General features: G+C 42.5%; 1 protein-coding gene across 1 annotated transcript in view; it reads right to left on the minus strand.

Annotated features, from left to right (window-relative positions):
• Nucleotides 1-9936, minus strand: part of UST (uronyl-2-sulfotransferase) — a 203694-nt gene extending 193758 nt beyond the window's left edge. Inside the window, exons 1-3 of the mRNA XM_011965667.1 lie at nt 9901-9936; nt 2189-2333; nt 1292-1335 (exon numbers count right to left, since the gene is read on the minus strand). Of these exons, the coding sequence (XP_011821057.1) occupies nt 1292-1335; nt 2189-2333; nt 9901-9936 (225 nt within the window). The remainder of the gene's footprint in view (nt 1-1291; nt 1336-2188; nt 2334-9900) is intronic.
• Nucleotides 9937-26787: the final 16851 nt, after the last annotated feature.

Consider the following 26787-nt stretch of genomic DNA (forward strand, 5'->3'; position numbering starts at 1 on the left):
CTCAGGGTTTAGCACCATCCCCCTTGGTGCTGTTGTGGTGACAGTGAGTTCCTGTGAAATCTGGTTGTTTAAAAGTGTGTGGTACCTCCCCCCATCTCTCTTGTTCCTGCGCTGGCCATGTAAGATGTGCCTGCTTCCTCTCTGCCTTCCACCATGATTGAAAGTTTTGTGAGGCCTCCCCAGAAGCTGAGCAGATGCCAGTATCATGTTTCCTGTACAGCCTGTGGAACTGTGAGCCAATTAAACCTCTTTCCTTTATAAATTACCTAGTCTCGGGTGTTTCTTTATAGCAATGCAGGAATGGACTAATACGGGAGTAAATTTCCCCAAAGCCTCTAAAGTTGGTGGTTCATTATCTTCTCACTGTGTATTTACAACTGCATTTTGTAGGCATCACCTTAAGTGGCCAAAGACTAAGAAAACAGCTAAGTATAGGGAGAGCTAGAGTGCCTGTGTATACACTTTAGGATTTCACCCGCCAGAAAGAACATTCTTGAAGTGACAGATAGAGGGTTGTCAACTTCTTATTTTGCCAAGCACAACCCCTTCCCAAGTACTGATCAACTATCCCCATCATTTCCTAGAAGGAAAAAAAAAATGATGTCAAAAAAGTACAAAGGACATACGGTTAGAATAAAAGATAATTGATTGCATTGCATGTATTTTCTTATATACAATGATCAATTTGTTCTAGTTTGCTCATTTTTCAGTAGATTAGCATTCCGTTTTCATTGAGCTCAAAGTAAACAGTGTTAGGGAAACTATACTAAAGGATTATTCTGCCCCTTAAGTCAGACAAAACTACTTACAGGAAAAACAAAAGTGGACTCACAGGCCAGGCCAGTGCAGCCTTGAGGGGGTATTGGCAGGGCCTCGAGTGGAGTATCCCAACCCAGTTAGGCTGGAGAGAACAGGACAGATGTGAGTCTAGCTCCAAATCCCAAAGGCAAGGGGAGGCCGGGTGTGGCTATCACACTGTGGGCCAGCATCGATGCCAAGGCAAATGAAAATGAGGTGCAAACAGGAGACGCTGCCAGAGGTCTGAAGTCAGTCTCAGGTTCCAATGCCTGGGCAGCTACAGCCACTGATTCAAGAATGGCTCCTTCTCCCTGTCATCTGGGCTATCATCATGCTCTTCTGCTTCCTCCTTGTTAGAAGTTAAACATCAGTTTCACATCTGTCATCTACTGCCTCTTGTGAATGATTCATGTCCAGGAGAGATCTGTTCCTGCTTGTTGGAGGCTGTATGACAAAAGACAAAGGGGACTTATATCACAAGCAAAGACCTTACCTTACTAGGAGGTGGCCCATGGTCATCCAAGTAAGTGGAATTTCCTAGAAAATAAAGAAAAAAGTTGATGAATCCATTTTTTAAACCCCAGATGAATTTAGTGCAAAGTTATTGAACATAAGCATTCTAGTTATACAGTATTTCTACTCAGACAACAGTACCAAAGAAAAATGGGCAATTAATCACTGGTTTGACTGGATTTTGCTGATATTACCATGTTTGATTAATAGTCTCAGCTGTTACAAACATTCTACACACATGGGTATGTATGCACACAAACATACATAACACACACAGTAACACGCACCATTATGCCTCACCCATTGTCTGCTGAGTTTAGCTTAGACTACTGATACTCAAATGTTACTGTACATGAGAATTACCCGCAGGGCTTGTTAAAACAAGACTGCCCAGCCCCAGTCTGAGAACGTGCATTTCTAACCAGTTCCCAAGAGATGCTGTTGCTGCCAGTCCTGAACCCCATACCCTCTTTCTCCAATTTGTCTTAAAATTGTCCGTTTCTCTTCTCTCCTCAGGATAGCTTGCTTCTGGAGCTTGATTTGTTTTCACTAATAGCCATTTACTGGCATGTGTGTATGCAGAGTGCACGGCTATTGTTTCCTGATGAATAGAAGACTCACGGGGATTTGGAAGGGAATTAAAGTTTACTGACTTCCTTTCAGTAGCAGGTACTCTGCTAAGTGCTTTACAGGTATTTATCTATTTAATGCAAATACCAGAGATGGATTAGAAGTATCCCCTTTTATCAGAGGAAGAACAGAGGCCTGGAGAAACTCAGTAACCTGCTCACAGTCACATAGCTGGCAAACTGCAGAGAGGAGAGAAGACTGGTTTTTCCAGAGCATGTTCAGGCATCCACCCATCTGAAAAGCCTACCTAGAGTCCTTCCTGCCATCTCAGGCTTCTGTGTGGGGCAGGCACTGTAAACATTACCATCTGGAGACATTTGATCACCTGGGGAGCCAATGATGCAATCAGTATAATCGGAGGCGCCTACCCAAGAGGGGTAACTCTTGTGAGTCTAGGGAAAATCATCTCACCAGAAAAGCAAAAATGACCAAACGACCTAATGGAATGAAATGTAGAAAATCACAGAACCATAAGAAGACCTCCAGAGAACAGCAGACGATTGGGGAATAAGATCAGTGTCTTACTTTGAGTGGATGAAAGGTGCTTTTGACAGCAGAGAGCAAAAATGACTCAAGAAACTGGACTAAAAAGGGGGAAAGAGAGTTTAAGCCAGGGACAGTTGAACTGGGGAAACGAAACCAAACATAATAAATAAGCAGGTTCTGGCTTATAGGTTTTTCCATACTGAGTCATCATCCATCCCCTTTTCTTTGTCATCTTCTGATTTATAGCTCACTTGGTGTTCACAATGGCCATTTGTATATAGTAGAGGAATATCAGGGTCCAGTTTTAGTGTATAAGACACTCAAACACAAATACCTGGCATGCCCATGATTGGGCTATTTTAGGGCCCTTTTAAATGTGAACATGATGAACAATTTGTTAGACCTTAATTAATGTACCGAACACTCCACTGGGAACGTGCATGAATAGGATGTAAGATCTATGTCGGACTTAGTAGAGGTTACATGTGTCAAAGAACTCAGAAAAACAGCTGCCTGTGCCTGGAGAACTATTTAGAAATATTCTACCACCGTGCAGCTGGTGTGGCTGCCTGGAGCTCCCATCTGCTCAGCATGGGAATATGTCTTCCCCAGGGGAAGCATGAGAAATGCCAGCACACACCAGCATGTTCTCCAGGAATCAATCTCGAGGATCAAAGACAGCCTCGACAACTAAATATTTCTAAAATACTATAAGTTTCCACAAGAACTGAAGTTCCTAAAGACTCCTAAAAAAGAATGATTTAAATGCCTGATTCATACCTCAAATTCCAGGCTCGGGTACCTACTAACTCCTTGGCACCTCAGCTTGGATGTCTAAAGGCATCTCACACTTCCCCTGTTCAAAACAGAACCCTATTTGCTCCAATTCCATCCCCCAAATTTCTGCCTCCACTGTCTTCCTTATTGGGTTATACAATATATCCCTTCCTCCAAAAGTGTCCCATTTTTCAGGCCAAAGACCAAGAGTCATTCTTGATCCATCTTTTTCCCCCATGCTGTACATACCAACCCAAAGACAAGTCCTATTGGCTTGGCTTTCAAAATATAACTCAAATCTGACCACTTCTCACCAGCCCCTCTGGGCCATATAAGAGACGCCCTGTATCTCTATCACTAATTTCCTCTCTTACTCATATAGCAACCAGAGAGATCTTTCAACCTTATCTACTAGATCATGGTAGCCCTCTGCTTAAACTCAATTTCTCTACACACATGAGTCAGCTCCTTACCATGGTCTGTAAGGCCCTGCACAACCAGGCCCCACCTCCCCCTCCATGCACCACCAGCCACCACAGCCTTCTCTGTGGTTCAGAGCACTCCAGCCTCTTGTCAACAAGGGGCCTTTTGAACTGGCTTCTTCCTCTTCCAGAAAAGCTCTTCCCCACCCTCTTCATTCAGTCTCTGTTCAAATGGAACTTCTTCATAGATGCTCACTCTGAATACCCTGTCTAAAATAGCACACTTAATTTACTTGTTTATGGTCTCTTTCAGCCAGTGTACAAGCTTTATGAGAACAGGGACTTGTGTGACCTGTTCATTGCTTTAGTTCCTAGAACAGAGCCTAGAAAATAGTAGGTACTTAGTATTCACTTAATGAATGAAATACCACATTAACTAACTCTTTACACCAAAACCTTAGCAATGGCTTGTAAGAAGGAACTATTACTAGTACATTAGCCCAGTTTGCTCCTTAGCCAAAGGGCCTGCAATTTTTTTTTGTTTGTTTGTTTTTGAGATGGTGTCTCACTTTGTTGCCCAGGCTGGAGTGCAGTGGCATGATCTCCGCTCACTGCAACCTCTCCCTCCCGGGTTCAAGTGATTCTCCTGCTTCTGCCTCCCGAGTAGCTGGGATTACAGGCATGCACCACCACATCCAGCTAATTTTTTGCATTTTTAGTAGAGACAGGGTTTCTCTATGTTGGCAGGCTGGTCTTGAACTCCTGACCTCAAGTGATCTGCCCGCCTCGGCCTCCCAAAGTGCTGGGATTATAGGCGTGAGCCACTGCGCCTGGCCCAATGTTTTTAACAAGTGAACAGAAGTACTAATCATGAAGTTTTGGAGAAAAGACCTATCTTAGAGGACACACATTGTGCAGAAGTCCACCTCATAATTTATCGCCTTATAACTCAATGCCTTGACTTAGCTATCTGTATGATACTGGGTCACTTTCTTAATCTCTCTGTATCTATCTCTTTTTGTGTAAATGAAGAGAATGATGGTATCCAGGTCATAGACATGGTGTGGGATTAAGTAGAATAATGCATACAGAGCACCTAAGTCAGGATCAAGCACCAAGTAAGCCCTTGGTAAAAGTTAAGTATTGGGATTGTTGTTACTGTCATTGTCTATTCAACCTTAGTGGAAACAGGAAGTCCAATCTGTAAAGCTTCTACATAGATGTGTAGAATACTCAACATTTCCATAAGAACTGATGTTCCTAAAAACTCCTAAAAAGAACAATTTATATGCCTGATTGTTTCGTCAAACTCCAAGCTTGGGTACCTACTAACTCCTTAGCTCCTCAGCTTGGATGTCTAACTGCATCTCACACTTCCTTCTAGACAATCCTTCTCACTACCTTCCACATGGTATTGGTCTAAGTCCTATGGCAATCCTTTGACTCAACAGTTAAATTCTTTGTTAGTTCTAAATGTGAGAAATACTGAAACTAAGAGAACAGTGTATCAGAGCCAAATGGTCAATCCTATCTCTTTTCTATTCAATGACTTTTGGTTTTAAGGACACTGGCTTCGTAGCTATCTTAACAGTTAGGTCTACACTAAGTTCTTTCCCTGGTAGGGTTAAGCATTACCTCAAAATTGAGATGCGCTGATGTGCATGACAGCAGCTCCTAAGCATGGTAACAAGAGATGTGGGCAATATGGGCTGCACTAGTTCTCCACCTCCTCATTAGGCATTCTCTCATCTACATATTCAGTCAGTATTTACAGAGCACCTCCTATTCTGTAGAAGGACCTGGAAACCAAGTAAGAAATGAAAATCCTATTTTTTGCCACTGGATTGTATAACAACCTTTATTGAGTGTTTACTACTTGGCAGGCACTTTATAAAGATCATTTTATCTCATCCTCACAAGCACCCCTCAAGGTGGTATTAGTTAAGCATCTTACCCACATCGCCAGTAAACAAACAGCAGAATTCAAACCCATACAGGCTGACTACTGTTGATACCTCCAGCTCCATAAAATGCAAAAATATTCTAATATAATTAGTCATTTTCTTATCTTTCCCCTTCCTTCTTTCTTTCCTTTCCATCCTTCTACCTTCCTCCTCCCCCATGCCTTCAGTATAGAAGACTTTCATAATCAGATGTCACATCACAGAAATGAGACAACTCTCTCTCTCTCTTTTTTTTTCTTCTTTTTGAGATGGAGTTTTGCTCGTGTTGCCCAGGCTGGAGTGTAACAGCGCAATCTCGGCTCACTGCAACCTCCACCTTCCAGGTTCAAGCGATTCTCCTGCCTCAGTCTCCCGAGTACCCAGGATTACAGGCACCCTCCACCAAGCCCAGCTAATTTTTGTATTTTTAGTAGTGATAGGGTTTCACCATGTTGGCCAGGATGGTCTCAAACTCCTGACCTCAGGTGATCCACCCGCCTCGGCCTCCCAAAGTGCGAGGATTACAGGCGTGAGCCACCGCGCCCAACCAGAAATGAGACAACTCTTTTTAATGCTTCTTTCTGTGCACAGAAAGGAATGGGGCTCCTCAGTGTTGGCACCTGGACCGTGGGCCCTGTTATCTCAGTTATCTCACCAGCAGATTACTGTGCTCCCACGGTTTCTTAGAACTCAGAGTCTATAAATGCTTTGCCCTGACAAGAGAGGTATAGAAAGGGGAAAAGCAAAGTTGCATAGACACAAGGTATTTATTTAGCAGGAGACAGCAAGTTTCTCTTCTTCTAGCGTATAACTATTTTATTATTTGATATTTAGGTAGAGCTTTTCATCCTAGGATTTTACGCTTTCATCAGAGAGCAAAGTCAACAAAACTGTCAGAATTTTTAAAAATGAAGTTGGTAACTCGCTCCCTGTGGAGATCACAGGATGAGTGCTGTTATCAAAATGAGCTTTCCTGGAGAGGCTCCCAGGCATCAAAGGAGCTTCTGGCTGCTTTGCCTTGTCAAGGAGTCTAGGGTGGGTGTTAAGTTGTGGGGATGGAAGGGCAGCCCCAAACCCTCCAGGCCTTTGAGCATGGAGCTCAAGATCTAAATTCAGGGAAGGGAAGAAAAGGCGGAAGTGGGCTGGCAAGGGTCTGGACCAAGACAGAGGATAAACATGCTCCTGACACCCTCCTCCACATGTCCTGTGTACACCCACCCAGGACACCCCAGGCTCAGCACTCTGCCAGGCAGAACATTCTTATTTTCCGAGGCCTCTATAGGTAAATCAGTTCATTTCTTTCTGGAAAGTAACCTATACCTTTAGAGTTTTCATTCCAGCCTTGTTTTCATGGCTCAAGTTCCTCCGTTGAGGATCACGAATTACAGTGTCTTGTCAAGTGGAAAAACTTCACACATTCCCATTCTTATCATCAGCCAAACCTTCTGAGTTTGTAACCTAACTGCCAAGAAATCACTAGTGAGGGCTGGCCATACAGCTTAACCTCTTAGAGAAACTTAAGCTTAACCAGGCCTCTCAGGTAAGTGGAGGAGACAAAAGGTGGCTTTGACGCCCTACTCCATCCCTGGGAACTCCATGCTGCTGTTCTATACCTTGCAGATGGTGGTGGTTACATGAGTCTATACATTGATAGAAGAATACACCAAAACCAACTACACTACACTAATGGTTTAATTTTTCTTTCTTTTTTTTTTTGAGACGGAGTCTGGCTCTGTGGCCCAGACTGGAATACAGTGGCAGGCTCTCCACTCACTGCAAGCTTCGCCTCCCCAGTTCACACCATTCTCCTGCCTCAGCCTCCTCAGTAGCTGGGACTACAGGCGCCCACCACCACGCCCAGCTAACTTTTTGTATTTTTAGTAGAGACGGGGTTTCACCATGTTAGCCAGGAGGGTCCCAATCTCCTGACCTCATGATCCGCCCACCCTGGCCTCCTAAAGTGCTAGGATTATAGGTGTGAGCCACTGTGCCCGGCCTAATATGTTTTTTAAATGACCTGACTAGAAGGCAAGTGATCTCAGACTTTGCAACCAGCTAAATTATAACACAATCTAAATTTCACCTTACCCATCTAGCCCTTCATGATGGAGCCCTCCCAGGGAGGTTATAAATGTAACAAGAGGGATCACATGGAAAGGTGCAAAGGTGTCAAATCCAAGTACACAGGAGTTAGTTGGTGCACTTGGAGGACTTTGTATGTACTACCAGAGTCTCTGCACGGCAGTATGTCATCAAGGTCTCTCTACTTTGACAGTTTTATAAACTATTTTTAGCAAAGATGCATTTCAAGAAACTCATGTGAAGTCTGATTCTAGGAATTAGGAGGCCAGGATTTATAACTCAGAATCTGAAGATCACTGTTTACCGTATTACACCTAGGTCTCAGCTGGCAGAACCAAAGCATGTTTGCCATCCAAGACCACCTAAGTCTTCTATGACAAGACAATGGATATGAAAAGTCAGAGATCTGGCGGGGGGCAGTGGCTCATGCCTATAATCCCAGCACTTTGAGAGGCCGAAGTGGGTGGATCACCTGAGGTTAGGAGTTCGACACCAGCCAGGCCAACATGGCGAAACCCCATCTCCACTAAAAATACAAAACTTAGCTGAGCCTGGTGGTAGGTGCCTGTAATCCCATCAGAACAACACCAGCACATGATAGGCACCTAGTAACTGTTCACTAGCAGTACTAGCTGCACTACTACAAGTAGCAGTAGCAGTACTAGAGCCGCCTTCACTGTCTCGCCATCTTCTCCCTTAAGGTTTAGCCCTCCTTGCACATTCTACTCACCAGCTTTTAAGAAATGTTGCTGTCAGGGCCCAGCCTTAGCGATTCTGATTTTAATTATTCTGGAACAAGTCCGTGGTATTTGGTATTTTTAAAGTTCCTCACATAATTCTACTGTCTAGCCAAGGTTGAGAGCCACTGAGCTGCAAAACACAAATTCATGTACTTCATAATCCAGGCTGAATCCCACTTTCCAGAAGTAAAACATAACAGATTTTACTGAGGCTCATCTTCATCTCAGGCCACCTCCATCATTTCTGGTGGGAGATTATACAAAACAAGCTTCTTGTCAAAAGAGAATGCTGATGGAGCGTGGATGATCACAGAACTCCCTGTGCCAGGGGAGGGTGATCAAGCAGTTCTGGTCAGCACCTGCTCCAAGGAGGTGCAAGGAAATTGGAAAGGGCCAGGCCTAGCTCACAGGTTGCCTGGGAGTGGGCTGGAACAGGGCACCTCCAAGCAAAGAGCTTATGCCCTGAACCATATGGGAGCCTAAACCTTTCTGGGGCCCTAAAGATCTTTTCAGGAATAAATTTTAGAGCTTATAATTTCAGAACATATTGTTCCCGCAAACAATGTATTGTTCTATTGAACCGCTTGTTTTATGGGTAAAAAGAGGAACTAAGAGCATCATCATCCTCTTATCTGTCCAGAGTTTCTCTGGGCCCCACTTGACTTAAACCACCAGGGGATATTCTGTCGGTCCTGGAGACACTCATACATGATCCTCACACTCACACATAATCTCCACACTCATACATAATCCCCACATTCATACACAATCCCCATACTCATACACGATCCCCTGCACTCACAGGCACTCATACACGATCCCGGCACTCATACACGACCCCCCTGCCCCCGCACTCATACAGGATCCCCCCACTCATACACCATCCCAGCACTCATACACGATCCCCCGCACTCATACACGATGCCCCCCACTCATACACGATCCCCGCACTCATACACGATGCCCCCCACTCATACACGATCCCCGCACTTATACACCATACCCCCGCACTCATATATACATGACCCCCCTCACTCATACACGATCCCCCCCGCACTCATACAGGATACCCCCCGGCACTCACACACGATCCCAGCACTCATACACGACCCCCCTGCACTCATACACGATCCCCCCGCACTCATAAACGATCCCCGCACTCATACACGATCCCCCCGCACTCATACACGATCCCCCCCACTCATACACGATCTCCCCCACTCATACATAATCCCGGTACTCATACATGATCTCCCGCACTCATACATAATCCCCGCACTCACACACGACCCCCCGCGCTCATACACGATCTCCCGCTCTCATACACAATCCCCCGCACTCACACACGATCTCCCGCACTCATACATGATCCCCGCACTCATACACGATCCCCTGCACTCATATACGATCCCCGCACTCATACATGATCCCCTCACACTCATATATGACCCTCTCCCACGTTCATACACGAACCTCTGCACTCACACACGATCCCCCACGCACTCATACTCGATCCCCGCACTCATACACGATCCCCACACTCATATTCGATCCCCGCACTTATACACGATCCCCACACTCATACATGATCTCCCCGCAATCACACACGATCCCCGCACTCATACACGATTCCCCCCACTCACACACGATCCCCCCCGCACTCATACATGATCCCCCCCACTCATACACGATCCCTGGACTCATACACGATCCCCGCACTCATACACGATCGCCCCCTGCACTCATACACGACCCCCCTGCACTCATACACGATCCCCGCACTCATACAGGATCCCCGCAGTCACACATGATCCCCGCATTCACACATGATCCCCCCACTCATACATGACACCCCCACTCATACAGGATCCCCCCCGCACTCATACACCATCCCCCCGCACTCATATACGATTCCCGTGCTCATACACAATCCCCCCACACTCATACACGACCTTCTGCACTCATACACGACCCCCTGCACTCATACACGACCCCCATACTCATACACGACCTCTCACTCATACATGATGCCCCCACTCATACACGATCACTGCACTCATACATGACCACCCCCCACTCAAACATGATCCCCCCACTCACACTCAACCCCCCCACTCATACATGACCCCCCACACTCATACATGATCCCCACACACTTCACGGGCCCACAGGATCCAAAAGTAAGAGAGCTCTGGAAAATCTGAAGCAAAGATACCCTCTGGTCTCATCCCTGAAAGGCACCCCCTCTTTCCAGGGTGTAGGACTGGGATGGAAAGGAGATAAGGAAACGTGGTCAGCACAGAGGAGCCCAATGCCATGCCCATGTGAATCCAACAGAGAACAACAACAACAACAAAATGAATAAAGAAGAAATTGTTAGAATTGTTGACAAGAGGAAGGACTATGAAATGAATGATCAGGGTGCCGTGTATTTTAAATAGCCACAATCACGCTTATGTAAGCGGGATGGTGAAAAGCAGCCACAGGGGAATCACTTAATGGATTCAGTAGAATTGACTAGTGACAAAGAACATGGCCCAGGGGTTGTAGAGTCAATCCTGCAGGCTCCAGAATCAAATGACCTGGGTTCAAATCTCAGACCTGCCCTCTACTAGCCAAGTGACTTTGGAAATATCACTTAATTTTCTTGATGTTTAATGACCCCATTTACAACTTGAGGTCATTAAGTCACAGAGTTAAGATAATTAAATATATTGATATAGTTTTGGATGTCCCCTCCAAGTCTCATGTTGAGATATAATCCTCAGTGTTGGAGGTGGGGCCTGGTGGGAGGTATTTGTGTCATGAAGGTGGATCCCTCATGGCTTGGTGCTGTCCTTTTGGTCATGAGTTCTTGCGAGATCTGATTGTTTACAAGTGTGTGGCACCTCCCCCATTCTCTCTCTTGCTCCCACTCCTGTCTTATCCTGTGAGACCCCTGCTTTCCCTTCGCCTTCTGCCATGCATGTAAGCTTCCTGAGGCCTCCTCAGAAGCAGATGCCAGCACCATACTTTCTGTACAGCCTACAGAACCACGAACCAATTAAACCTCCTTTCTTTATAAATTACCTAGTCTCCAGTATTTTTTTATAGCAATGCAAGAACGGCTTAACACATGTATTTAATGTAAATTTAAATTTAAAATCAAATGTAAATTAGATGTATTAAATGTGTGCAGCACTTATCACGCTGCCTGTCCAGGATATAGTAAATGCTCAATAAATGGTCGCTACTTCCTCATCTTATATTACCAAATTTTATCAGTTATAGTTTTGTTTGTTTGTTTTTTTGAGGCGGAGTCTTGATCTGTTGCTGAAGTGTGAGTGCAGTGGTGCAATCTCGGCTCACTGCAAACTCCGCCTCCCAGATTCAAGCAGTTCTCCTGCCTCAGCCTCCCGAGTATCTGGGACTACAGATGCGTGCCACCATATCCAGCTAATTTTTGTATTTTCAGTAGAGATGGGGTTTCACTGTGTTGGTCAGGCTGGTCTTGAACTCCCTGACCTCAGGTGATCCGCCTGCCTCAGTCTCCCAAAATGCTGGGATTACAGGCGTGAGCCACCGTGCCCAGCCAGTTATATTTAGTTTTATAATTTTATTTATTATTCACAAAATCAAAAGGAATCCTGAGGTCGGGGAATAGTTTACTGTATAAAGGATGAATATTAATATAAAATTATTATTAGATATTTTCTATTACTTTCCAATACTGTCTTAATATATCTACTAAAATACACAAAATTTTGTTTCCAATTATCTGAACTACCTTTAACAGTGTGCAAATGAATTTCCAGAACCTCAGGGGCTATAATTTATTCTTGACTCTGAAGCCTTGCATTAGCAGATCTATTTTAGTTTGAATTCGTCTCTGAAGAATACAATGTTTTAATTCTAGATCACCTTATGGAAACTATAATATGCATTAGTGTCAATGTCGAAGAAGCTGCCGTGACACTGTGTCAATTTTGATCAAGCACAAGCAATTCTTCTGAGAATCTTTCTTCCACAGGTCCTTTTCAAATCATAATCATAAGCAATTTAAATCCTTTCCCTTTTATTCAGAAGCAGCCATTTCCCACAGGATTCCGGTTACCTATAACACGATCATGTGTCGGCATGTCGCCCCCGGAGTCTGAGCCTTGGTAAGACACTGTTAACGAAGCAGTCACTGTTGAAGGCCATGCTGCAACCCCAGCTTTGTCCCTGCCAACAAATTATGCTAATGCCACACTTTCCACTGTTAAACCATGGGTTGCATTTCTCTGAGAGGTAGCTGTCAGCACACACCAGCCGTTGCTGACGATGAGGAGTCTGTGTGCTGTGTAACTGTCTCCAGCAGCTCCATTGTTTATAATTAACGCAGCCTCAAAACACTGTGAGGAAGGAAAATTGCTGGCACAGCTTTATTTAAGCCTCAATAAAATTATTTTCCACTGAATTAAAACAAATGGCTTTATTAACAATCAATATTTACATATTTTTCCAAAAATATCTGCTTAAAAAAATCTTGAATGCTCGCCCAACTGGTTAACAAAGGCAAACATATCCCAAAAATACTTTCTTGATCTTAAATGTGAAAAATGAGCATTCCAGACACTGAAAAATAATATCCTAATTAAAATGCTATCAATTATGATTTAGAAAGTCATTCCATTTCTAATTAAACTCAAAAGCAAATGAATGCTCTTCCCTTACTATTTCAGGCTCAAAAACACTGCCTTGTTTTATAACACATCTTTTTTTTCCATTAAATCTGAATATACATTTTAGGATGTCAAGGGTAAATGTGTAGAAGGAAATTACTTTCAGAATCAAATGATCAGTGCACTGTTGCCATAATAACAACCGAAATATAAATATGTATAATTTCCAAATTAGCTCAGGAATTCATCATAATGTTATATGATCTTATGCAGGTAGAAATGGCGTATCAAAGAGAGATGGAATCACTTAAGGTTTTTGTTTCATTCCATTTGAAGTAATTGCTACAGTCAACTGATCCCACCTGTGGAACGCCAATGCACCTGCTAACGCAGCAGACCCAGCCCTGCACACAGCAAGCCTCTAACCAGCAGCCGGGTAGGTCCTCTTCTGTCCTCTTCTACCTAGATGTCATGTGGCTGCCACAAGGATTGACACTTTCCATCATGTGCTTATTGCACGAAACACCCCTGATAAGTACAGTGCAGGTCAGGTGAAGATGACTAAGAATCTACCCCGGGAGAAAGAAAACAAGACAAGGCTGAAAACAGCAGCATCCTCATTCTCATCATCAGTGGTCAGCACTGATGCTGTTCTCAGCACTGTGGAAAGCACTCTCCAGACCTCATTCTATGGCAACCTAGGAGGCAAGAACCCCAGTTTACAATAAAAGCAGCTCAGGAAGGTGAGGTGACCTGCACCATGTCAGGCAGCTAATCAGCAGGAGCTCCTGGGTTTGACACCAGCAGCCTGACTCTGAAGCCCTATTGCACACCCACACATTCCCTGCCTTGCTCAGATTCCCATCTGGGAGCCACAGCAGGCTTGTGAGAACTTCATCCCTTTGAGGTGATCTGTCTAGGGCTGCTCAGGGGTGGCCTAAGCAGAGTGCGGTCTTAGCTCTGGGAGCAACATCCAGCACCCCCCAGCTAGACATGTACTTCAGGCAGAGTGTCCCTTGCCCATTGAGGACAAAGGGCTGCTGAAAAGCCTCATCCCCTGGGAACCCAAGGAGCCAGCACAGTACTCAGCGGGGTGAAAATACAGGCTGGAGAGGGACAAGTGAGACGGGGGCCCCCATCTCACAGCCACTCAGAGCCTCTGGCTACTCCTGTCTGCTTCTAGCTGATGTATTCTTTTCCTGGTCCCGGTTAGCTACAAGGTGGCTCCTCTGCAAGGGTGTGCCCATTCTGCAGAGTCACCATTACTTTGAAATACTTGATATAAAAAGTGATCTTGAATTAGAAATCCATTCACATTATTGCAGGAAATTTCAGCATTACATTTGTCAGCAACCGAAAAGGAAACTCTGCTTGATTATTTAAATATAATTTCAGTTGATGGGAATTTTTGAAGATTGAAGGTTGTGATAAGCTGAACAATGATTCCCCGAAAGTTGTCCTCGTCCTTATCTCTAAAACCTGTAAGTCTGTTACTTTATGTGGCAAAAGAGACCACGAGTCAAAGAATGCAGGCAGCTTCCAGGATGCTGGAAGATCTAGATTACTTGGGAGAACCAGTGTAATCACAGTGTCCGTGTCAGAGCCAGGCAAGACGGTCAGAGTGGGAGGAGGAGATGTGATGTTGGAGTGATGTGTTTTGCAGATGGAGTAAACGGCCACGAGTCAGGGAATGCAGACAGCTTCTAGGAGCTGGAAGAGGCAAGAAAACAAATTCTTGCCTAGAGCCTCCAGAAGGAACACGGCCCTACTGACATCTCAATTCGAGCCCATTAAAACCCAGTTCAGACAAACTGTAAGATAATTATTGTGTGTTATTTCAAGCCACTACATTTATGGTAAGTTGTTACAGTAGCAATAGGAAGTTAACAGTTGTGAAAATTATTTTTTATTCTTTGTCACTTCTTTATATGAACAAAATTTCTTGTAAGTGGTGACTCTCTCAAGAATTTGAAGAAACATTTATCCAAAAGGCTCATCTGAGAACTGAATGAAGCATTTCAAGTTGAAAATCTGAAGAGAGGTCATCACTTTATTCAATTATAAACGGATACATTTTTTATTTGGAGGTTTCCTACAACTTCAAAATTTAATACCTTCCCTAATATTTTGTATTTTGTTTTACTAATAATTACATAATAAAATGTGGTGAAAGTTTTCATGAAGCCTCATACAGACACCATCACCGCACCAGTTTACTTCAGTGTACCATCAAAATATTATCATTTTTAAGTATTCCATGATTTGAAAAGTTTTGATGTATTGCTTTACTTAACAAATATATAGAACACCAACAAATAAGAGTGTTGTCTTTGAAAGGAGGCTTTAATCCAACCAAACTGCCATGGTGCTAAGCCTGATTTTCTCTCAAGCTTTGTTACCACAGTCAGTACATTTCACCCACCCCACAACTGTGCACATGTGTGTGCATGCACACACACACACACAATTTCAGAATAGAAAAATAACCATAGATATAGTACACAACACCCCTCAAGTTACAGAGGAAATAATCAAATCAATGAAAGGTTAAGTAATTCAGCTAAGACCCATGGCTAGTTAGTAGTGAAGGTTAAGAACAGCCCCAGGTGCTTGCTCACTCCACAGCATGACAACCTTACTACCTGCCATTTTTGACCCTAAGCAGTCACAATTTTCAAGCTTGATTACCTAGCTTACTCTCCAAACTTGAATTGGAGTGAGTGGGTTTCTCTTATGTAATGAAATTCTTTCTCTAAGGACACACATATATCCTCATTGAGAGAACCTTCTTAAAAGCTTCAAGCATTGAAGTCAATTTCCAAAAGCAATACTCCAAGTGTCCTGCATGTGGCTGCAGGCAGTTTACAGCCTCCCATGGTTACTACACTAATGTAGATGTTCATGCTTTAGCATGTTTGTTGAAAAGAAGTAATACTTGTGAATATCAATTTCAGTAAAAAACTCAAACACATAGGAGACCAGGCCTGTGCAACAATGTGAGTGAAATGCTAGCTGTCCGGGAAAGTATAAAGGCAGTGTGACAGGTGACGGGTAGAAATCAGGGGCAGGACTGTAACTACTGCACCCATCTAAGATGTATTGAAAATCTCTATGCTGGGCATTATGCTAGATCCTGGAGATACAGTCTTAGTTTGGACTGCTGTTAACAAATTGCCACAGACTAGGTGACTAGGTGGCTTAAATAGCAAACATTTAATTCTCACAGTTCTGGAGGCAGGAAGTCTAAGTTCAGGGTGCCGACATGCTCAAGTTCTGGTGACAGCCCTCATCCTGACTGTGTCGTCACATGACAGAAAGAGACACACACACACACAGAGAGAGAGAGAGAGAGAGAGAGAGAGAGAGAGAACGCTCTGCTGTCTCCTTCTTCCTTATAAGGCCCCAAATCCCATCATGGCGGCCCTACCCTCAAACCTAATCACCTCCCACAGGTCCCACCTCCAAATATCATCATACTGGGAGTTAGGGCTTCAATATATAGATTTCAGACAGACACAGCCATTGAATCCATAGCATTGTCTCTCAGAAGTCTGCAGAAAAAGAGGTGACAGACATTAAACAAAGGATGATAAAATAAATACTGACTTCTGATTGTGATGAGTCTTACAAAGAGTAAATACAGAGTGATGCATGTGAGAAGGAACAACAGAGGCCCCGAACTCCAGGAAGAGCAGAAGAGAGGGTGAGAGCATCCCAGGAGATGGTGGGCAGCCTGTGCTGGGCCCCAGGTCAGGAGGGAACAGGCCGCTGTGAATAACCAAGAGAAGTAAATGCATCCTATGAAGGGTGAGAGTCTCAGTGCCCTCCTGACGCCTGGGGTTAATGGGAGGGGCTGCCGGGATGATGTGGCACTCCACTGTGGTGGAGTCAGGGACAGCTCCATGTAAAGGGAGTCTCCCCAGCTGTATCTGGAAGAAAAGAGGGACAGTAACAGCAAGAGAAGGGTAGGCACACCTGGCCAGGGCACCATGCACCTGCAGCGGGGTGTGGCACTGGGAAGAGGGCAGGGCGTCTGCATACCCAGGGGATTGCTGGATGGCGAGTCTAAGTTAAAGGTGTGTTTATGACCTGAAACCAAAATCAGAAGAGGTAGTCTCATTCAAGAGGCAAATGGAAGTCCTTGCAAAGATGCCAAAGGGATTGGGGCACATCTGAACTGAGTTTACATGTATGCAGAATTTTAATGTTATCACGCATCATCTGGGCAGCCCCGCCCATCAACCCCAGGGGTCAGGAGGGCACTGAGATTCAGCCCTATGACCTTCACAGGAAAGGAAGCTGAGCCCAGGTCATATGGCTGGGTGGAGTGAGAGCTGGGCTCGGACTGGGTTCAAGTCCCAGTCCAGGGCAGTATGCACAGCAAGGCAATGGGTAGACTGGTTTCCTGCTGCCATCGTGTGTGTGTGTGTGTGTGTGTGTGTCTGTGTGTGTGTCTGTGTGTGTGAAACATTACCACTGTGAAGCTGGAGGAAAGCTAAACCCAGAATCCAATAGAAGTAGTCTGTGAGGACTAAGTAGGCTTTGGTAACTTTCTATGAATGAAAGAATTCTTGCTGGGTTATGGGTCACATGCATGAAGGTTGATATCAATGCACACATAATTTTAAATGGGTAAAATAAAATTGTGCTTCCAGCACTGCCTCCTGTTTGATGGGTTTCTGGCCCACGGCCTAGTGTGGCTGGTCATGACTGTGTCTTTCACATTTTTAATGGATCAGTCCTATGTTTGACAGAGAAATGATTTGTCACTTGCCAATTCTTCTCATGCTTTAGGGAAATGGGTAAGAGGAACATTCTACCGGATGTTTCAAATAAACTGCATTAAAATGATATGCATGTGAACAAGAGACTTGAAGAGTTGCTCATAAATGCTGATGCTGATTTAGGAAGTGTGTGGATGAAATGGGTTTGATGCCAATGTCGGTCTTATGCAGATGTTGTGGGACAGATAGAACCATCCCATCTGGGATTATGCTTTCCTGTAAACTTTCAAGTAACACAAGGAAAGGATCATAGTTTCTTCTTTGTTAGGCCTTCAAATATAAAAGGTTTTTAATAGCGCAGCAGAAATTATTGAAGTCATTTGGAAAGGTAATCCTCACAAAATTAACTAGCAATCTAACATATGAGCCTGATGGTGTCTATTAAAAGGAAGTAAGCTTTAATAAATTCATCACTCTCCTTTTCCTATCATCTCTCTAGTTCTATTTCATGTCAGCTTTAATAGGATTTAGGTGAAATTTTGTGGTTCACAGAACTATCATACTGGAAGATAAACGAGGATTCTCATACCTCCATACGTTACTCTGAATGCCTAGATAAACATGACACCAAAAAACAAAACTATACCAAAGCCAAACAAATAGGTGCCTTAACATCAGAAATTCCTTGCCAAAGATGAGCAGAAGGCACAAGGGAAAGAACGCAGGGGAAAGAACGTGAGTGTGGCAGCCAACAGCCCAAGGTACTGATCTACTTATTAGACGTAACCTTGGCAAGGTCTTACAGTTTCTGAGTTTAAGTTTCCCCACAGGTAAAGCAGGAAGAATAAAACTTACCTCATAAGGTTGGGGTGTGTGGAATGGGGAGTGGTTAAAATCATCATTTATAAACTGTCTGGCATACAAACAAAAAGTGTAACTCTCACAATTATATTTAAAATAGATCCAATTTAAGAACACGGTGCATTAAGTAAAACATCTTCCAAGTAGTCACATATATAAACATCAGTCTGGCACTGAAAGATGTAGCCCTTGTTACGCTCTTAGAATGGCCTGTCACAGTCTTCCTGCATATTTTTCAGGATTTATGATGAGGGGTTATACCTCGGCATAAATTAATGTAATTTTTAAAACCTTGACAGGGTTTGGGTATTCCTACACTTGTAGTATGATTCTGAAAGATAAAGTGTACTGTGGCTTATAAATACCCTTTAGCACTTACTAGATTAGTTTCTTTTCTAGAGAAGTCTTAGTCCTACCTTTCAACAAAATGAGTTGGGAAATCCTTTCTAAAAGCCTGGCTGTTTTGAATTGCTCATAAATCTAGAAATATTCATGGTCTTTTCAAAGACAAAGTGAGTCACTCACTTTTGAATCACTGAGTTTGAGGATTGATGCAGATTACAGGGCTTGAAAGCAAAGGCCAGCACTAGCTCTGTTGGACAAAATCAGAGTTCATGTTTGCATCAAAACAAACATCAAGTTTTCTGGTTTTCAGGAAACTAATGGAGAAAACACATTCGTGAATTCCAAATATATCCAAGCCTACTTAACATCAACTTACTTGTTGGAAAATGCTTCTTAATAAAACAATTTTTCTCCAACAGCAGAAAACATCAATCGAGTGAGTCTATCCATACTAAAAATAAAGTCATTATCATGGTGCAAAAGGGAGCAGCAGCTCATCAGAAGACAGAGCTTTCGGTCTAAGGAGTGGCCTGACATGGAGTGGGGCCTCAGATCACAGTGTCTTTGCAGAGGAAGTGATGATGCCAGGACTGCTCATCAGTGGCGAGCTCATCAGTGATGAGCAGTCTCTGACTGAGACATTAAGAAGATTACTGTGTTGGATGGAGGGAGGCACAGGGTGACCTTCCAATCTTACTTCCAGTTCTCAGATTCAGGGACTCCCTGAATATCCCTTAAAGCAACAAGCAAAGCAAACTGCTTATCTTTTAAAAATCACCTTATTTATCATGTAGATTTCAATCCTACAAATAAGTGTGTATTAGTCTGTTCTCATGGTGCTAATAAAGACATACCTGAAACTGGGTAATTTATAAAGAAAAAGAGGTTTAATAGACTCACAGTTCCACATGGCTGGGGAGGCCTCACAATCATGGCAGAAGGTGAAAGGCACATCTTACATGGTGGCAGATGAGAGAATGAGAGCCCAGTGAAAGGGGTTTCCCTTTATAAAACAAACCATCAGATCTCGTGAGACCTATTACCACGAGAACAGTATGGGGGAAACTGCCCCCGTGATTCAGTTATCTCCCACCAGGTCCATCCCACCCAATCTCAAGATGAGATTTGGATGGGGACACAGCCAAACCATATCAAAGTATGAATAATAAACATCAAGAAGAAGGATATTAATGATATCAAGAAGACATTTTAACATGGGTATGACTCTTTATAAAGAGTCGGTACTATGGCACAGAATTTTACAAATAAAATGGCTTTCAAAAATACATACATACATATGTGTGTGTGTGTGTATCTGCCTATCTATCTATCTATCTATCTATCTATCTATCTATCTATCTATCTATCTATCTATCAATTCAACAATGCCTCAAAGAAAGGTAGAAATGGGAAGGGAAAGCTGTTTGATTAATGCAAACTAGGTCTTCCTCTCAGGAATGACTTTATGCCAGCCAAATGACAAACGTTTCACAGATTTTTCTCTACTGTGACTAGCAGGCAAATGTCTTGGTTTATGCCCAGAGGAGTGGTAGGAACCAGGGTTATGTGAATATGCGATTGTCTGCTCTCAGAACACAAAGACTGAAGTTAGTTGAGCATAGGAGAAGTGAAAGATACTTGCTTTCACAGCTGAGGTTTTACGAGAGAAGCCATAGACCAGGCAGTAAGAACAAGACCCTGGTTGCCCTCAAGGTCATGACTGTTTCAGAATCAAGCAAAGCCATTACAAACCTAAAGAAAAAAAAATGCTTTGTAGAGGTCGTAAAAAGATAAATCAAAGGAAGGTACATGTAACAGAGAATAATTGAAGAAACCACTCAGCAATGCAGGAAATACATTTCATGATAGTACAAAGAGGCACTGAAGCAAAAACAACTTGTAAGGATTATAAAAATAATAACACAGGGTTATAAATGAGAAATTGAATACGGTAATGAAATTGTGATGATGAAAGCTGGAAAGAGAGAATGAAGTTGTACTAGCTAACAGAAATACGAAGCAGTAGAAAATGAATTTTTCGGTAGGGAAGAGTTCATCTTTTTCTGAGGTACAGGAAAATAGGAATGGAACTGGCGTTTATTATGTCTATCATGAGTTGTGCATTAGGCAACTCACTAAATGTAATTCTCTCATTCAATCTTCAGGTGGATGTTGTTTTCTCATCTTGTAGACGAGGAAACAACCCTCAAGGGGTCAAAAAATTTCCCCAGGAAGGGACAACTAGCCAATGGTAGAGGCAGCACAGATTTGGAAGAGTCTGTTTCCAGAGCCCATAGTTGACTTCCTTATTTTGCAGATCTACCCCCAACTACTGGCTTTTTTGTCTGTATAACATCAGTAATTTAATAAAGGCACAGATTTTGAAAAATGTCTTTCAAATAAATAAACGAGAGAAATAAGGTTTAGGAGCTCATCATAGGTTTTCTAACGTATGTTATTTTATTTTTTAGTTGTCACATAAAATAACCAATATTGTCATGGAACAAAGCAGGGAAGAATTTAAAGTCTAATTACTTCCTTCTTTCCCCAATATGTATATGCATTTGTATATACATATATACACACACATATACATATACACACACACACACATATATTCTAAAGTTATATAAATAATGTCACATAAGGCTGTGCATACATGTAAGAGATAATTGTCTAAGGAAGCATGCTTTCTCAATTTAAAAGCCTCAGACATATATTCCATGCATATTCCCCAAAATATTTAAAGTCAAGTTTACAAAAGTTTGTTTCCTCACCTGGAGTGTTTTTACCCCATCTTTCTACCTAACCAAATATCCCCATTTTCTTTCTTTAGGTCCATTTTTCAACACTCTAAGCCACATTAATTTGCCTCTTCTCTGAATTCACACACACACACACACACACACACACACACACTCACAATTTCAGCAAGGAAAGAATGGGTCAACGCCGGACCTGGAGGCTAATCACATTTGATTGCTGTGTGTTTCATTTCACTTTGGCATGGAGCCAGCTTGTCTAACAACCAGGTGTTCTCTCTCTCTCTCTCTTTTTTTTTTTTTTAACATTCTTTATATTAAACGTAATAAGTAAATGACTTTTCCTAAAAAGCCAAGGAATTTAAGAAAACACCCGACTTTTCTCTACAGTACCTCTGATCACAAAATTAAACACCATACTGAAAATGCAACACTTGATTCATTTCTGTGGGGAGTCTTTCAAAAGCTTTAAATACGGTGACCCCAAGCCCAAAAGGGCATTTGAAAGACAATTTCAAAAGTAAGCCCTGCTGCTACTCCACTGCAGAGACCATTTTGAGCTTCTCTTCCACCACTAATGTCACAAAAATGACCGACACACCAGGAAGGAGGGCTTGCATTTCAAGTCAAATCCCTTTAACAGCAGTCATTCTTGAACATGCCACACCAAACAGATGGAGACATCGAAGTGCTGTATGTACCACCTGCACTTTCATCCAAACGCCACCTGCAGTACAGACCACATGAACTTTTAAAGGTTCCAAGCCAATGTAATGTCCACAATCATGACCACTTCTAGGCCTAAAAATCGCAGAGTACAAAGTCACATTTCAAGTTAGCTACCTCAATTTTACATCTTTTATGAATAAAACAACTATATACATAGCATTACACCACATTTAAAAAAATTTTATTAGCACTTGTGGAGAAAATAGACAACAGCCTTTCTGAATACTGAGCACTGTGTACTGAGGGCAAAACAAGGGAAATCAGAAAACCATCTCACTGCCCAGTAAACTGGACACTAGACCAAACTATTTTGTCAAATTACAATTCTTCCCTTTGCTATAACTATTGATCATGACATTTTCTGAAACAGGCAAGGATAACTACTAATTATTACATCAACACATAACATTCCTGTAATGATTAATATTGTCAACTTGATTGGATTGAAAGACGCAAAGTGTTGTTCCTGGGTATGTCTGTGAGGTTGTTGCCATTTGAGTCAGTGGCGTGGAGAGGCAGACCCACCCTCTATCTTGGTGGGCACCATCAAATCAGCTTTCTCTCTCTTTCTGCCATGCTGGATACTTCCTGCCCTCAAACGTCAGACCCAAGTTCTTCAGTTTTTGGACTCTTTTTACATCAGTGATTTTCCAGGGGCTCTCAGGCCTTTGGCCACAGACTGAAGGCTGCACTTCCTTACTTTTGGGGTTTTGGCACTTGGACTGGCTTCCTTGCTCCTCAGCTCACAGACGGCCTGTTGTGGGACTTCACCTGGTGATCGTGTGAGTCAATACTCCTTAGTAAACTCTCTTAATATGTACATCTAGCCTATTAGTTCTGTCCCCCTACAGAACACTGACTAATACAAAAATGCTTTCACAGTCTTAGAAGGCAATGTGTATGTCTGCATTACACAATATATTCTATAATGGTGCTACAAGTAAACACACTCTTTGCAATCAACACATACTTGGATTTTTTCATTTTTACCCAAGTGTTGTTTTTTGCCTAATGAAGATTCCTATTCACTGACAGGAGAAACTACTATCCTGTGGTTTCTCAACCACTAGCCACCCAGACCTGGATCAGACAGAATAAATAAACAAAGGTGGAAGCACCTGCTATGCTTCTTCCTCCTCAAACATCTGGGAATTTTTTTTTTTTTTTTTTGAGACGGAGTCTCGCTCTGTCTCCCAGGCTGGAGTGCAGTGGCATGATCTCGGCTCACTGCAACATCTGCCTCACATCTGGGAAATTTCGTAACGGGTAAGAGCACTTCAACACCACCTGGAATCTTCACCATGAATAAGCTCTACAATATCGGTCAAGTCATTCAGCTTTTTTGAGTCTCATTTCCTCATAGGCAAAATTGGAGTTAAGATGACTATAACCAAGTATGTAATGTCAAGGTGCAAATACAGTCTGTGCTCTAAGTTCTGCCCTTGGTAAGTTTACTTACCACGTTATACTTACCAAGTTGTGTTAATTGACTGTACATTCACGGGAAGGAGTAGAGACAACGTTGGCAGAACTTACGGTGGAAGTAATACATTCACTGTGCCTTTAAGGACGGCTATGACTCAACTCAGTTGTGATAAAAGGAATAAACATTTACAGTGGGAAACAGTATAGTCACGAGAATGACAGGCAGGATCAGCTTGGTGTGTATGTGTAGGCTTAGGGGCCTCTGACCGTGAGAGTAGCTGCAGCTCTCCTTAGAGCATCCTTACAATTTGTTGTGGAGCTTATGGGTGAAAATTCACAGTTGAAGCCAAGTTCTGTTCACTGAATGTGTTTACCAATTTCAAGATGTTGTTAATTGATTTCCTCATAAAAATGATAAAGAGCCCCAAAAATTCTAAGATGACATACTACTACACCTACATTCATTCCCTCCTTTAAATTATATATAATAGACATATATTTTATATATTATATTATGTATATTTAAGTAATAAATGTAATAAATATATGTAAAAATAATATATGTAATATATTATGCATATATTATATATGTTATATTATGTATAATAATTGTGTATGTATTATGTAATATGTATGTATTATGTAATATATTATGTATTTATAAGTAATAAATGTAATAAATATACGTAAAAATAATATATGCAATATATTATGCATATATTATATATAACATATAATACATGCATATACATATATATGCATCATATATGTAATATATCATGCTTATATATTATGCATATATCATATATGCATCATGTATGTAATATATACATACACTATATATTATGTACATTATGTGTATATTATATATAATTTAATATATACCACAAAGCTCTCATTGTCAGTGTTAAGTAATTCAACTATAAGAAATTATTTATTCTAAAATGTTATCTCTGATTTTCCTCCTCAAAAAAGGAGGAAAAAAGAGAAAGTCAGGGATTCAACCACAGTAACACAGTTTAGATCCCAATTCTCCATAAGCTTTGGTATGAAGACCAACCTGAAATGTAACTTAGGGCAAGTTTATACCTGTCATTTTTCTATTCTAGTCAGTTCAAAGGCAGCCTTCCTGACCAAGGCAAATAACTCATGCACAAACACATGATTTACCCAGATCGTCTCTGACATCCCACAAGAGATTACACGGGAAAGCCCACTCCGCAACCCTAGTCCCATCTCTTCGAGAGGTAGCTAATGCCTAGTCACTGGCCTTTATTGACCAAGGGAAAAGCCACCATGCAGGACATGCTAGGTTGGCGGCACCTCTGCGCATACGTTATCACCTGTGGCTGTCTCCGATGAATAGGACTTAGTAGATGCGTACTTTGATATATAACATTTTATTGCACAACATTATGCTGATGGATGTGGTTCTGGTTTTGTTTATTTATTTAGCATGAATCATCTTTGTGAATGTTTCCCCTATTTACCTTACATAATGTTAATCAAAACATATTTTTCGGCAAGGTGCAGTGGCTCATGCCTGTAATCCCAGCACTTTGGGAGGCCAAGGTAGGTGGATCACGAGGTCAGGAGTTCAAGGTCAGCCTGGCCAAGATGGTGAAACCCTGTCTCTACTAAAAACTACAAAAATTAGCCAGGTATGGTGGCACGCGCCTGTAATCCCAGCTACTCGGGATGCTGAGGCAGGAGAATCGCTTGAACCTGGGAGGCGGAGGTTGTAGTGAGCCGAGATCGTGTTACTGCACTCCAGCCTGGATGACAGAGTGAAACTCCATCTCAAAATGAAACAAAACAAAATCCCTTATTTTTCAGCTGTAAGCAATTTGACTAGGTTGTAGAAAGTTAAAATTGATCACCAACATACAAAGGAAGAAATGTGTCATCTATCAATTAACTTTTTTGTCAGGTCCAGGTGCTGCCCTAGTTCCTGCCAGTTCAAGTGTGTGTAATTTACACAACAGCAATTGTAGTGCCTAGCATCTGCAGTGGTACCTGTGGCCACACTCCAGGATACATGTCTTCCTCAGCTTTCTAGTGAATCTCTCATTGTAAGGGTCACCTTTTTCTCCTGAAGCATTAATATTATGAACATTAGTGAGCAAAACTCAGGTGAATAAATGCAGATTTCTACCTGTGGGCGTGTGCACAGAGAGATGAAACTACCTTCTGCCAAAACCACTTCCAGAAACTCATCCCCACCTTCCTTGGATCCTTTTCTACTCTGATTGGAAACTGCTATTTAATTTTATTAGTTATCTGGCTTTCAGGCTCCAAATAAGTCCCTCTCCCTAGGAACAGTGACCTTCCCAGCAGAGAACTTGTTCCTTCTCTCCCGTCTGTTTCCACTGGCCTTCCTCACCTGGCCTTCACCAGAAGTGGGTATTTCTGTAGCTAAGACAGCCCACTGTCTGCTTTCTGTGAGTGAATCCTCCCCTGGTGAGAAAGGGCAGTGATTTGAGAATAAAAGGAAATTGTTAGCGTACTATCAGAGAAGATAACAAATCCCTGGCAAGGCAAGTAGGTTGCAAAGGAATTATTGGAGCACACTATGTAAAAACCTGGAAAGACCCTGATACGGTTTGGCTGTGTCCCCATCAAATCTCATCTTGAATAGTAACTCCCACAGTTCCCACATGTCATGGGAGAGACCCAGCAGGAGGTAAATGAATCACAGGGGTGGGTCTTTCTCGTGCTGTTCTCGTGATAGTGAATATATCTTGCGAGATCTGATGGTTTTAAAAAGATAGAGCTCCCCTGTACAAGCTCTCTCTCTTTGCTTGCTGGGATCCATTTAAGATGTGACTTGCTCCTCCTTGCCTTCCACCATAATTGTGAGGTCTCCCTGAAAGGACACAAAGATAGATGTGTACCCGCCCCCCCCCC

The sequence above is a fragment of the Mandrillus leucophaeus genome, unplaced genomic scaffold (assembly GCF_000951045.1).
Source record: "Mandrillus leucophaeus isolate KB7577 unplaced genomic scaffold, Mleu.le_1.0 Scaffold731, whole genome shotgun sequence".
In the NCBI taxonomy this organism is placed as follows: Eukaryota; Metazoa; Chordata; class Mammalia; order Primates; family Cercopithecidae; genus Mandrillus; species Mandrillus leucophaeus.